A 13,862-nucleotide genomic window follows, 5' to 3' on the forward strand; every position below is an offset into this window, starting at 1 on the left:
GATCGTGTTTGTGACACGGACACGGTGGAAATAGTGTACCTTGTCTGTATTGTTGAACTTTGATACAGTTTCAGGTTGGGTTACATCAGCTATTCTGTGAAGGCCTTTGTTCCGAACCTGTTGCGGTGCTTTAGTTGCGAAGGATTCGGACAAATCAAATCAAATCAATTTTTATTTGTCACATACACATGGTTAGCAGATGTTAATGCGAATGTAGCGAAATGCTTGTGCTTCTAGTTCCGACAATGCAGTGATAACCAACAAGTAATCTAACTAACAATTCCAAAACTACTGTCTTATACACAGTGTAAGGGGATAAGGAATATGTACATAAGGATATATGAATGAGTGATGGTACATGTTGCAGCAGTGTGTAGGAGGGTGATCCCAAGATGTGAGAAGTATGCGGGAGGGTATAGTCACAGGGATTGGGAAGTTGGGGTAGAGAAAGTGGTCCTTCTGTAGCTCAGTTGGTAGAGCATGGCGCTTGTAACGCCAGGGTAGTGGGTTCGATCCCCGGGACCACCCATACGTAGAATGTATGCACACATGACTGTAAGTCGCTTTGGATAAAAGCGTCTGCTAAATGGCATATATTATTATTATTATTATTATTATTATTATTATTATAGAAAGCACAGTGAGTCAACTCTGGGGGCACCCATGCAGCTGGGGATCTGAAGTGCCCACAAGTGGTCGCAAGTGAGTAGGCCTGAAGAGAGAGAGCGCATTTTGGTAAAGTATGACTTCTTGCGTTGATTGCAATGGTTAGTAATTGTACTGCACTATAGGAACTTAGATCCTATTAAATAGATCTGGTAGTGGCACCTACTTCAATGAAGTCAAAGTGAGTCAAATACTGCTTTGGCGCCATCTGCTGGGCACAGCTGCAGATGAGCAAAGATGACCAAACCGGAAGCGGAAACGTAAAGGCTAGCTGGTGGTTCCACGTGCAGCAGAATTTTAGTCAAAGTGCCAGAACCACAGTCCTGCAATGAAGCGCCCAGGTATGTGTAGCTGACGTTTTTACATTTGGATTGTACAGTCGTTTATCCTTATTAATCACAAATAATATTATCTTCAGTTGAATATATGTGTACATTGCCAGTTAGACTGCTAACACTTAACTAATGACCCATGCTGGCTAGCATTAGCTTGTTAGCAAGCCAGCCCGAGACTTTCATGCGTGTTTCATGTTTTTCCAGGGTTAAAGAAAGCAAGTAAACGTGTGTCTTGCTCCAAACGTTACAAAATACAGAAAAAGGTATTGGTGAATTGTATTATTTACTGTCAATACCTAATTATATTTAGGCTACTCCTAACGGTAGCAGTTGCTGTCATGAAGTAGCTAAGTTGGCTAGCTCGGTGGTTTTAAAACTCCTGCAGGGACCTCTATACGTTTCACAATTGTGTTGTAGTCTTGAACTTGCTCACATAATTCACCTATTCAGGGGCAGGATGAATAGTTGAATCAGGTATGCTAGCTAGCTCAGTATATTATTCTAATAAGATATGTACTAAATAAAAAATATACCATATGCGCAAATAAAGTCTCGTCATGATTTATGTCATTTGATTTTAGGTCCGGGAACACAACAGAAAACTAAAAAAAGATGCAAAAAAGAAAGGAGTAGGCAAAAAAGCGAAAAAGGATATTGGAGTTCCCAACAAAGCACCCTTCAAAGAGGATATTCTGCGGGAAGCAGAACAGAGGAGGTTAAAGGTGAGTTCATGAACTGTTTTGTGGTCCCCTCTCATTTTAGGTGGCAAAATAATTAGGCCTAGATGAACGTGCACTCATCTCTTTCCAACCCAGCTTGAAGAAGAAAAAGAGAAAAAAAAGCTTGCCAAGCAACAACGGGCTCAGAAGAGGAAGAAGGAAAACGCTTCCAGTAGTGATAGAGACACCAAAGTGAAGAAAGCCAGAAAGGTATGTGAAGGGCGTCAAAAAATCATGCACTCATGTAGCTTGACAATATTTTAACTCCACATTTTAACTCCACAGGAGTTACCGTCACAGGAGGACCTTGTCAAACAGATGGTGAAACAAAGTGACCCGAGGAATTCAAAGAAGCACTTTTGTTCAGAATTAAACAAGGTAGCTAAGATTATTAAATCTACATGTCTCAATTGGTATTAGGTGCGAAGACATGCCCTACCTCCTTGTCCCTATGAATTGATATTCAGTCTATATTTTCTTCAGGTGATTGATGCCTCTGACGTTATAATTGAAGTCCTAGACGCCAGAGATCCCATTGGCTGCAGGTGTCCACAGCTAGAGGAAGCTGTACTGAAGAGGGGTGGAAACAAGAAGCTACTATTCCTGTTGAACAAAATAGGTAATAATCTTATGGATAAGTCTTTAATTCATGTAAATTATATTGAGATGTAGTGTTTATTCAAAAGGTAATTCAACTTAACCATACAATTAATTTTCCAAATCCTGCAGATCTTGTCCCTAAAGAGAATGTGGAGAAGTGGCTGCAGTGTCTTCAGCTTGAGTTCCCAGTTGTGGTGTTCAAGGCATCCACACAACTACAGGATAAAACGGTGGTATGGACTATGTACATGCAGTGCCTAAGATTTTAATGGAATTAATTTCACTGACTACTTGGGGAATCCGTATTGATGACCAGGTTCGGTCACACGTGCAGAATGTAGAAAATTGGTCATTACTGTGTAGACTATTTGAATATTGATCATAAATGATTATACACGTTTTTTTGTTAAACAGCAAGAGAAGAAGGCTAGGTTTGCAACTCTTAATGGAGTAGTAGACCAGACCAAAGGAGTGGCGTGTTATGGTGGCGGCTGTCTTCTCCAGCTCCTGGGAGACTTTGCAAATGGGACAGGGAGAGGGGGCTCAGTAAAAGTGGGCTTAGTCGGTAAGGAAGCTACTCCCCTCGCCATTATTTAGACATCTCCTCTTGTAATTAGTATGGCTCTCGAGTGGTGGTATTAAAATGCTGTGCTTACGGAATTATGATGATTTGTGTGAACTACTGATGTCTGACGACTACTAAAACGCTGATCTCATCCATAGCGATCGCAGTGTCCTGTTGTGTACCCTATGTCATATTTTGTCTGATCGGTCTTGTTCGTTCAGTTTATTTTATCCAATTATATTATCGTACTGTATGCACACATTAGCCTGTCTTGTCTTATCTGTTATATGACAACAAGATTATGAATCTTTAAGGGTTTATCCTGAACATTATAAATGCACGTCGTCTATTATTTGAACCACTTATGCCCTCCGCCGTCCCCTCAGGTTTCCCCAACGTGGGGAAGAGCAGTTTGATCAACAGCCTAAAAGGGATGAGGGCCTGTAATGCAGGAGTCCAGAGAGGGATCACCAGGTGAGTGATGCTGAACCATTCATGATAATGATGGAGTCCATTCTATTTGCAGATGGTGAGGAATTGTATGAAGCATGATGAGGTTGAAGATCTGACAAAACAATGGAGTCTATATTCAATCCAACACTGAGCTTTATACACCTCATCGAGGTCTTACCAATTGTGGCTGAACAGTCCAAAACCCTTGGTCATGTCTGTTCACCTGAATTTGCTCAAATGCCACTTGTAGCTTAACCTCTTAACATACCTCATGTCTGACTCTTGCAGGTGCTTCCAAGATGTCCACATCTCTAAAAATGTCAAGATGGTTGATAGCCCAGGGATAGTGGCGGCCCAGTCTAACCCAAAAGCTGCCATGGCGCTGAGGAGTCTCCAGGTGGAGGACAAGCAGGAGACTGTTCTAGAGGCTGTCAGGACCCTGCTCAAACAGTGCAACAAGCAACAGGTGAAACTGAGATCACTGGTGTGAGGAAATGTTTACTGCCAGGTTTGATATCAAGCCCTATGTCTGCTGAGCCTACTAATAGTTAATCCTGGACTTTGTGTTTCAGGTAATGCTTCAGTACAATGTTCCGGACTTCAGAAACTCGTTGGAGTTTTTATCCTTTTTTGCCAAGAAACGTGGATTTCTGCAGAAGGGTGGATTCCCTAACACAGAGCTGGCTGCCTCTACCTTCCTCAGTGATTGGACAGGGTGAGTGTTGTCATGATTTGTCACCAATCAAATTTAAAGTAGGGTGAGGCTAGCATGGAAATGAGGATAATTAACGCAATTCTTGAGTTAAAGTGAAGACTTCTAATCCAACTCTGATCCCTCTGCTGAGCCAGACTGAGCACTTCGCCTGGAAACTAGAGTGAAAGGTATTTTTTGTAAATACTTAAAATGTTTATCTTTTCAGGGCAAAGCTGAGTTATCACTGCAAAGCCCCTGAAAAGCCAAACCTTCCCCCATACCTCTCTGAAGACATTGTAACAGAGATGCAGAAGGGCTGGGACTTGGACAAGCTGAGGAAGAGCAATGAGGAGACTCTAAGAAGTGTGTTAATTTAGTATTTTCTCTAATAGAAGAATTTTCTCGGTTTACATTTGTCTTTTAGCAGACGCTCTTATTCATCTAGTCGGCTCGGGGATTTGAACCAGCGACCTTTCGGTTAGTGGCCCAACACTCAACTGCCAGGTTACCTTCCGCCCAGTAATGAGTTTGTTGATGTACACCAGTGTTTCCCATCCTCGAGTACCCCCACCAGCATACCTTTTGTTGTTGTAGCCCTGGACAAAAAACACTTTATTCTATTTGTCACGGGCTTGATGGTTAGTTGCCATGTAGAATCAGGTGGGCTTGTCCAGGGCCATAACAAAAAGGGCCACCAGATGTACTGGTGGGTGTACTGGAGGACCAGAGTTGGAAAACCCTGATGTACACGGAGGTTACAAACACCTGCTCTTTCAATGACAGACTGACCAGGTGAAAGCTATGATCTGTTTATTGATGTCACTTGTTAAATCCACTTCAATCGGTGTAGATGAAGGGAAGGCGACAAGTTAAATAATGATGTTTACACGTTGAGACATGGTTTGCCATTCAGAGGGTGAATGGGCAAGACTAAATATTTAAATGCTTCTGAACTGGGTATGATAGGTGCCAGGTGCCCTGGTTTGAGTGTCAAATGCAAAGGCCTAGTGGTTAGAGCGTTGGAATAGTAACCGGAAGGTTGTAAGTTCAAATCCTGCACTGACAAGGTACAAATCTGTCGTTCTGCCCCTGAACAGGCAGTTAACCCACTGTTCCTAGGCAGTCATTGAAAATAAGAATTTGTTCATAACTGACTTGCCTAGTTAAATAAAGGATAAAGCTGCTGGATTTGTCACGCTCAAGTTTCCTGTGTGTATCAAGTATGGTCCACCAGCCGACTTGACACAGTGGTGGGAAGCATTGGGAGTCGACCTGGGCTAGCATCCCTGTGTATTGCTTTCAACAACTTGTAGAGTCCATGCCCTGACAAATTGAGGCTGTTCTGGGTGGAAATGGGTGCAACTCAATATTAGGAAGGTGTTCCTAATGTTTTGTACAGTAAGTGTATGTGATGACTGACCTACTCTCCTAGGTGTAAAGTTCCCAAACCAGGCCAGCAGCATCATCCTCCTGTCTAAAGGCCCCACTGCAGGAGTGCTGAGTGACAGTGACGTGGTTGAGGACAAACCTGCTCAAGTGCCCACTGAGGAAGAGGAGATGGAGGGTAGCTGTGCGAACCAAGAGGTAGAAAATCTTTACACTTATTTCTCACCTGATAATTCAAATTAAAGTAGGATCAGTCTGTTCTAGCATGGGAATTAAGACAAATAACGCAAGTCTTGAGTTAATGAAGACATCTAATCCAACTGATCCCACTGCTGAGCCGATTTATTGTAAATTCCAGACAATGCAATGTATAAAATGTCTAAACTAATCCTTTCAGGGCAGATCTGAGCTATTACTGCAAAGAAATAAAGGCCTTTAATGGAATATCTTTTTTAATTTCAGGATGATGGGGTTGAAGAGGTGTCTGATGCAGATGAAACGGATGAACCACAGATAAAGACACCAGTCACAAGTAAATCAATATTAGAGACCAGATTCATTCCTGTAATGTTCCTTATTAATATAGGATCGGTCTGTGTGGAAATGAGGACAATAAAGCAAGTCTGACTTTAAGTGAAGACTTCTAATCCAACTCTGATCCCACTGCTGAGCCAGACTGAGAACCTTGCTTGGGATCTAGAATGAAATGGCTGTATTTAATTTTTCCCTCAGGGAATAGCTTAATTCCTGTTTCATTTCCAATCAAGTCTGTCAATATCACTTAACTAATGATTTCTCCTCTTTACAGAAGAACCAGCCAAAGTGAGGTTCCAGGTTCCTGTCCCAGTCAACATTCTCTCCTCAGTCCAGACAGATGATGCCTATGACTTCAACACAGATTTTAAATGAACATCTATGACCTTCTGGCTGCGTTTGACAGGCGGCCCAATTCTGATTTGTTTTTTCACTAATTGGTCTTTAACCCAATCTGGTGATCGGTCAAAATAACAATTGGTGGAAAGAATATTAGAATTGGGCTGTCTGTGTAAACACAGCCTTTGTTTCTCAACTCTCTCATATCTTAACCTTACTAGCTGTACTGGCATCATCTGCAGTTACTGTTTGAAGTCCTGTGTGTGTGGATGTAACCTGCAAACTTAGTTGGTACCAATGTTTTGCCTTTTAAGTAAAGGTCCAGTGGTAAATTGTTTAAGATCTTCAATGTTCATTGTGAATTATTGTATATAGCCTGAACACAAATAAATTGATCCATATTTTGGCTAAAGTTGTGCTTTCTCATTCGAGTTAAAATGGTGATGAATACAATAGCTCAATCCCACATATGATCAATTTTTGTTTGCATGGTGTTAGGTTGACTTATCAGGACCAAGACTCAAGGTGGTTGACTGTTTTATTAAACTGCTTTTACAAAAGGATGACCATTTGAAAATGTACATTGGTTAGGTTAATCCTTTTGTACAAAGTAAAGAAATGGCGTAACTTAACACCATGTTTAATACTTCAGACGAAAACCATAGGATTGTGTAAATGGGTTACTTGCAATTATCAAATTCATAACCATTTCAGCTGTTGCACATGTATTGACACTAGGGGTTTGTGTGTATGACATCCATACTTAGCACAAAGGCATGTCACTGCAAAATGCAATCAAGATAAAGGATAGTAGGCTTGTGTTAAGTGTTGTGTGGTAGTGATCCTGATATACAATATTTTTTAGAATTTTTATTTTTTATTTAAACAGGTAGGCAAGTTGAAGTTCTCATTTACAACTGCGACCTGGCCAAGATAAAGCAAAGCAGTGCGACACAAACACAGTTACACATGGAATAAGCATACGTACAGTCAATAACACAATAGAAAAGTCTATACAATGTATACAAATGAAGTAAGATTATCGAGGTAAGGCAACAAATAGGCCGTAGTGGCTAAATAATTACAGTTGAGCAAATAAACACGATGTGCAGAAGATGAATGTGCAAGTAGAGACACGGGTGCAAAGGAGAAGGGGAAAAAATATATACATCAAATGATATGGGGATGAGGTAGTTGGATGGGCTATGTACAATGATATGTAAGCTGCTCTGATTGCTGATGCTTAAAGTTAGTGAAGGAGATATGAGTCTCCAGCTTCAGTGATTTTTGCAATTTGTTCCAGTCATTGGCAACCGAGAACTGGAAGGCGGCGAAAGGAGAAGTTTGCTTTGGGGATGACCAGTGAAATATACCTGCTGGAGTGCGTGCTACGGGTGGATGCTGCTATGGTGACCAGTGAACTGAGATAAGGTGGGGCTTTACCTAGCATAGACTTATAGATGACCTGGCGCCAGTGGGTTTGGCAATGAACATGAAGCAAAGGCCAGCCAACGAGAGCATACAGGTCACAGTGGTGGGAAGTATATGGGGCTTTGGTGACGAAACAGATGGCATTGTGATAGACTGCATCCAATTTGTTGAGTAGAGTGTTTTGTAAATGACATCGCCAAATTCAAGGATCGGTAGGATAGTCAGTTTTACGAAAGTATGTTTGGCAGCATGAGTGAAGGATGCTTTGTTGCGAAATAGGAAGCCGATTCTAGATTTCGTTTTGGATTGGAGATGCTTAATATGAGTCTGAAAGGGGAGTTTACAGTCTAACCAGACACCTATGTATTTGTAGTTGTCCACATATTCTAAGTCAGAACTGTCCAGAGTAGTGATGCTATGTGGGCGGGCAGGTGCGGGCAGCGATTGGTTGAAGAGCATGCATTTAGTTTTACTTCCATTTAAGAGCAGTTGGATGCAACGGAAGGAGAGTTGAATGGCATTGAAGTTCGTCTGGAGGTTAGTTAACACAGTGTCCAAAGAAGGTCCAGAAGTATACAGAATGGTGTCATCTACATAGAGGTGGATCAGAGAATCACCAGCCGCAAGAGCGACACCATTGATGTATACAGAGAAGAGAGTCGGCCTGAGAATTGAACCCTGTGGCACCCCCATAGAGACTGCCTTTTAAAGGATAAGGAGTTAAAGTGCAAGACAACTGGCAGTAACAGAACATTGATCCTTGTTCAACAAAAGGTTAAATTACTACACACCTAGGGCCTCCCGGGTGGCGCAGTGGTTAAGGGCGCTGTACTGCGCCACCCGGGAGGCCCTAGGTGTGTAGTAATTTAACCTTTTGTTGATATACATCATATGGAACATGCCCCGTCTCTGCCTGAGATAAACAACATTGTACAGTAAACAGACATCACTCTATTGTGATGAGCTGTTGTCTGGTCACATCCCTGCTTTAGTCTACTTGTCCCCTGTATGTTTCTCAACTGGATGGAATTTACCCGTGGGATCCTGAATATATCACTTGTCCAAGACTTCTGTGACTGAAGAGGTCCTGAACCATAGTTTGTAATGTTCGTTCCAATGGAGGAGTTTGGCAGCTTTCACAAACTGGGGAGAGTAGCGGTTTCCAGCACCAGTAGCTCCAGAAAATAGAGGAATACTGAATATTTGTATGCAAACAAAGACCAACAGCTTGCTAGTTTAGAGGAGAATAAACTGTACAGGGCAATGATGATACTCTAACTAGAACCTTTATTTGTACTTTTCCATACAACATTACACCACTAAGTGTGCCAGGGCTGTCTGCAGCTCATCGTTAGGGAAACATGGACAGACAGACCATAGTAGTACAGTTCTTACCTGATGCGCCACATGGGGTCGATGCTAGAGTGGTGTTTCTGGAAGACAATGAGCAGGAGAGGTGTGGTGATACTCTGCCAGTCTTACTGTACAAGTCTTCCCTGACAATTATTTTTATACAATTAAAGCAAATGAAAACTCAAAGGAAATGCTTTTCAATTGTCTACAATGAATGTCTATTTGGATTGATTTAATTGATATACAGTGTAGATATTTTATTTCATAATAATCTCTGGAGTGCTGAGGGAATTCTGCCCCTGAGGCTGTCTGGCTCTGCTGGTGACTTACTGTGCATTGAGCTCCATCCAGTGTTCCAGTTGGCTGGTGATGTTGTGATGCTTCCACTCCGTCAGGTTGGCCACAATCACCCCAGGATTAAGGGAACACGTGTTGGCACTCATGCCCAGCTTCTCGATGGCCTTCTTTTTAAAAGCCAATATAGTTGTTCTAAAGGAATGCATACTTGAGATAATTAAAACGTTAACATTATTTGATATGGTACCAAGTACAAATATGAAGGGGGAAAAAATGCTTTCATACCATTATGTAAAATAAGTCCCATTCTGTTCATTAATTTATTATATGGAGGTTTTATTTCATTTGTGTGTAATTGTAGCCTACAGCTTGTGTTGTGTACATGGTTCCCAGCTCCTCGAACTATGTCCTTTGTGGATGCAGAATCACTGTCATCTGACAACGCAGCTGCATGCCATGACTTTAGGCTTGTGTCAAAAAGCCCTTGGATGTCCCCTGCAAATATATCATATTCATATGTCTAGCATTCATTCAAATCAAATGTTTATTGGTTGCATACACAGATTTTCAGGTGCAGAGAAATGCTTATGTTACTAGCACCAACAGTGCAGTAGAATGTCACTCAAATATAATAGAAATACCTGGAGACCAAGGGATGGCCCCCACTGTGTGTCTCCAGGTTTATGAAGGTGGTTTGTTGCCTGCGTCCAGCTAGGACCCGCTCAATGTCGAGCTGGGATTTGAACCGTTGGGAGTCTGCCTCCCTGAAACACCTCTCTATGAAGGTGGTTTTCATAGTAGTGATTACTTCCATCAAGAATGTGGGTGCTAAGTTCTGAGTGCTACCGGATGGACACCGGTGGGAGAAGTATATCTCTCCGCCCCAACCCTTCATTCCTCCAGAAGGTTTTGTCAGACAGGCATGTGAACATCCCTTTTATCCTGTCTGCTTACAACCCCCCGCCACGGGCCTCCCTCCAGCATGCTGTGTCCTGTGCGGGCACTGGCCACCTATTTGGAGGTCACACGGTCAGTGAGAACATACCGGATTTCTGGCTGCTATGGTGAGAGAGCCCTGGGGGGATGGGCTATCAAGCAGAGGCTCTCTCACTGAATCGTGGACACGAATATGACAGCATACCGCCTGGTTGGCAGGCCAGTGCTGGGATCTGTGGTGGCACATTCAACATGAGGTGTGGCTGCTTCCTGGGCTCTACTGATATCTGCTGATATCTGTGCTACGGCCCGCTGGACTTCCTCTTGCACCTTTGCTAGGTACTATCGGGTAATGTGGTACCACCCTCTGCGGTTGGTTGGCTGGCCAGGCTGGATGGCCGGCCAGGCCCCTCTAGCACCGACTAAATCTGGTACGGGTATATCAATATATTGGAGTGATCCAATATAGTGAAACATAACGAAGGTAACGAAACACACTCCAATCCTCTACGGTGCTAGAGGCACCTCAACAATGATGTAGAGAACATGTGTCGTGGCCATGGGGTCTATATATAGAGGTGTAACCCAGCCTGTGACACAGGTGTACACGGGAGTTTAATCTGTAAATCCTAATTTTGGATGTGGAGTGATACCAATATATTGGAGTGATCATATAGCTCACATAACCGTGGTTACATATGTAACCTTTGCTCTCCTTTGTTATCCTGCACAGAATGTACAAATGAAGCAAAATGTTATAATGATCTATACAGAAAACGAAGTACTTTGATTTATATAGTGATTTAAACACCGTCCCACAAATAAGCACAATAACAAACCCGATGGTTACGATATTATTTCTAAACCAAGTCAAATCGTTTCTTATTAAAACAACATAGCCATACAATCTAGGGTAAAGGAAAGCGTGAGTTTATGTTATGTTACTCCAACTCAGCATCAACAAGTATGTCGCCTGTTAACTTGAATGGCCATAGTTGCTTACATAGTTGCCTGTATTTAAATCGCAAAGTCTACTGTAGGATAATCATAAATTACAATGGAGTTCACTAGCACAACATCACTTTGAATTGTATAAGTATTTAGATATTTTTAAGTCGTTGAAGGGGTGGGTTAACTTAATTAGAGGACGAGATGTCGTAACGCTGTGTAGCTGCACAAGCCTCGCGTAGTTCTGATGCGCTTGAATGCATCAACAGTCTGGGGTCCTTCGAAATACAACGTATGCTTTTTGAAACCGGAAGTCTAACCAGACAAATTGAATACTTTTTCTTCTTTCATCTGATTATTCAACAAAACAAGATGTTGTCAATATTCAACTCGATTCCAACACACATGGTAAGAGTTTGAATTATTTGTGAACTCGCCGACTGTTACAAATATCTACCAATTTAAAAACGTTAGCCTGCTGCTACAAATATCAAGGTAACGTGGTGGTAATGTGGCAAGTGGTAATTGGCAACTAGCTAGCGAGCTACACAAGTTAGTTAGACCGATTCAGTAATCATATTGAACATGGTTAAGACTAACGTTATGATAATCAGTTAGCTCTTCATCACAACCATACATCCATTTCATATTTATGGTTTGGATGTTAGCCAGCTAGATGCCCATATAGCACGTCTATGAACCTGTCGTAACCAAATATAGAAATGCATCCTCAATAACAAAGCTTAGATATAATATTCACAACCCTCTTTAAGTCACCACTTCGGATGAACCTTCCTGATTTGTTTTGATTATTGACACGTCAGATATTAGTTTTCCAGTTGTGATCAACCATCTACCAGTCCTTTCTCAAAAATAAAACTTATGTTATAGGATTATAAAGGACAGAAACTGGCGGAGCAGATCTTCCAAGGAATCATACTTGTCTCAGCGGTGAGTGGCCTGTCAAACATACCTAATAAAATGGACTTTTCATATGTGTTGTTTTTACACTAGGCTAACCCCTTGTATTACCCTCCAGGTTATTGGATTTGCTTACGGCCTCATCATTGAACAGTTTGGGTGGACTGTATACATAGTGTTAGGAGGTTTCGCTGTGTCTTGTTTGGTGAGTTAAGTTTCATTCCATCCTCCCTGTATGTTTATTTGTTGTGCCAAGCAGAAAATAATATTGCACTTGTGCAAATAGTGCACCCACAGACCCACGTTGACTCCAATCTGCTTTTACGGGACCCAAACTAACTGAAACTAACTAACCCAAACTGATTTACTACTTGCCCGCCTGTCCAGCGTCACTACTCTGGATGGTTCTGACTTAGAATATGTGGACAACTACAAATACCTAGGTGTCTGGTTAGACTGAACTCTCCTTCCAGACTCACATCAAACATCTCCAATCCAAAGTTAAATCTAGAATTGGCTTCCTATTTCGCAACAAAGCATCCTTCACTCATGCTGCCAAACATACCCTCTTAAAACTGACCATCCTAGCGATCCTCGACTACGGCGATGTCATTTACAAAATAGCCTCCAATACCCTACTCAATAAATTGGATGCAGTCTATCACAGTGCCATCCGTCACCAAAGCCCCAAACACTACCTACCACTGCGACCTGTACGCTCTCGTTGGCTGGCCCTCGCTTCATACTCGTCGCCAAACCCACTGGCTCCAGGTCATCTACAAGACCCTGCTAGGTAAAGTCCCACTGTATCTCAGCTCGCTGGTCACCATAGCAGCACCCACCTGTAGCACGCGCTCCAGCAGGTATATCTTTCTAGTCACCCCCAAAGCCAATTCCTCCTTTGGCCGCCTCTCCTTCCATTTATGTGCTGCCAATGACTGGAACTACAAAAATCTCTGAAACTGGAAACACTTATCTCCCTCACTAGCTTTAAGCACCAGCTGTCAGAGCAGCTCACAGATTACTACAGCTATACATAGCCCATCTATAATTTAGCCCAAACAACTACCTCTTCCCATACTGTATTTATTTATTTTGCTCCTTTGCACCACATTAATTCTATTTACTTTGCACATTCTTCCACTGCAAATCTACCATTCCAGTGTTTTACGTGCTATATTGCATTTTCCTCGCCCCATGGCCTTTTTTTTGCCTTTACCTCCCTTATCTCACCCTATTTTCTCACATTGTATATAGACTTATTTTTCAACTGTATTATTGACTGTTTGTTTTACTCAATGTGCAACTCTGTGTTGTTGTATGTGTCGAACTGCTTTGCTTTATCTTGGCCAGGTCGCAATTGTAAATGAGAACTTGTTCTCAACTTGCCTACCTGGTTAAATAAAGGTGAAATAAAACATCTCAATCTCTCCCTCACCACCACCTTCTGTCTCAGCTGACCCTTCCCCCCTGGCCCATGTACAGACAGAACCCCCTCTCCTGGCAGCCAGCCCTACCAGAGACTACAGGAGAAACCCAGCAAAAGCCTCAGGAGAATCTGAAGAAGAAGAAGCACAAGTAGCTCATGAATGTTTGTACCAGTTTGCCCAAGACACGTTTTGTAACTGAAAGCAACCATCATTGTTTGTCTGTACAATAAATACTTGTTTGAAGGACCAAGGGAA

The 13,862-nt window shown here is 42.2% G+C and overlaps 2 protein-coding genes, 2 non-coding genes and 1 pseudogene across 4 annotated transcripts; 4 read left to right on the plus strand and 1 right to left on the minus strand.

Annotated features, from left to right (window-relative positions):
• The first annotated feature begins 905 nt into the window (after positions 1 to 905).
• Positions 906 to 6,703, plus strand: LOC124003190 (guanine nucleotide-binding protein-like 3). The gene is made up of 15 exons (XM_046311265.1): positions 906 to 1,007; positions 1,206 to 1,264; positions 1,583 to 1,723; positions 1,817 to 1,930; positions 2,006 to 2,098; positions 2,204 to 2,339; positions 2,450 to 2,553; positions 2,735 to 2,885; positions 3,272 to 3,359; positions 3,627 to 3,804; positions 3,911 to 4,053; positions 4,259 to 4,395; positions 5,465 to 5,616; positions 5,881 to 5,950; positions 6,227 to 6,703. Exons 1-15 carry the CDS (start codon positions 995 to 997, stop codon positions 6,325 to 6,327), a joined length of 1,680 nt encoding a protein of 559 aa, XP_046167221.1. The 5' UTR covers positions 906 to 994; the 3' UTR covers positions 6,328 to 6,703.
• On the plus strand, positions 3,424 to 3,499 carry LOC124004469. The gene has a single exon (XR_006833453.1). It is a non-coding gene; the product is annotated as a small nucleolar RNA SNORD69 (small nucleolar RNA).
• LOC124004468 lies at positions 6,016 to 6,091 on the plus strand. The gene has a single exon (XR_006833452.1). It is a non-coding gene; the product is annotated as a small nucleolar RNA SNORD19 (small nucleolar RNA).
• Positions 6,704 to 8,715: 2,012 nt separating the features above from the next.
• On the minus strand, positions 8,716 to 10,168 carry LOC124004181 (annotated as a pseudogene).
• Positions 10,169 to 11,510: 1,342 nt separating this feature from the next.
• On the plus strand, positions 11,511 to 13,862 carry LOC124002462 (signal peptidase complex subunit 1-like). The gene is made up of 4 exons (XM_046309873.1): positions 11,511 to 11,664; positions 12,148 to 12,207; positions 12,296 to 12,382; positions 13,634 to 13,862. Exons 1-4 carry the CDS (start codon positions 11,551 to 11,553, stop codon positions 13,757 to 13,759), a joined length of 387 nt encoding a protein of 128 aa, XP_046165829.1. The 5' UTR covers positions 11,511 to 11,550; the 3' UTR covers positions 13,760 to 13,862.

The sequence above is a fragment of the Oncorhynchus gorbuscha genome, linkage group LG18 (genome assembly GCF_021184085.1).
Source record: "Oncorhynchus gorbuscha isolate QuinsamMale2020 ecotype Even-year linkage group LG18, OgorEven_v1.0, whole genome shotgun sequence".
Taxonomy (NCBI): Eukaryota; Metazoa; Chordata; class Actinopteri; order Salmoniformes; family Salmonidae; genus Oncorhynchus; species Oncorhynchus gorbuscha.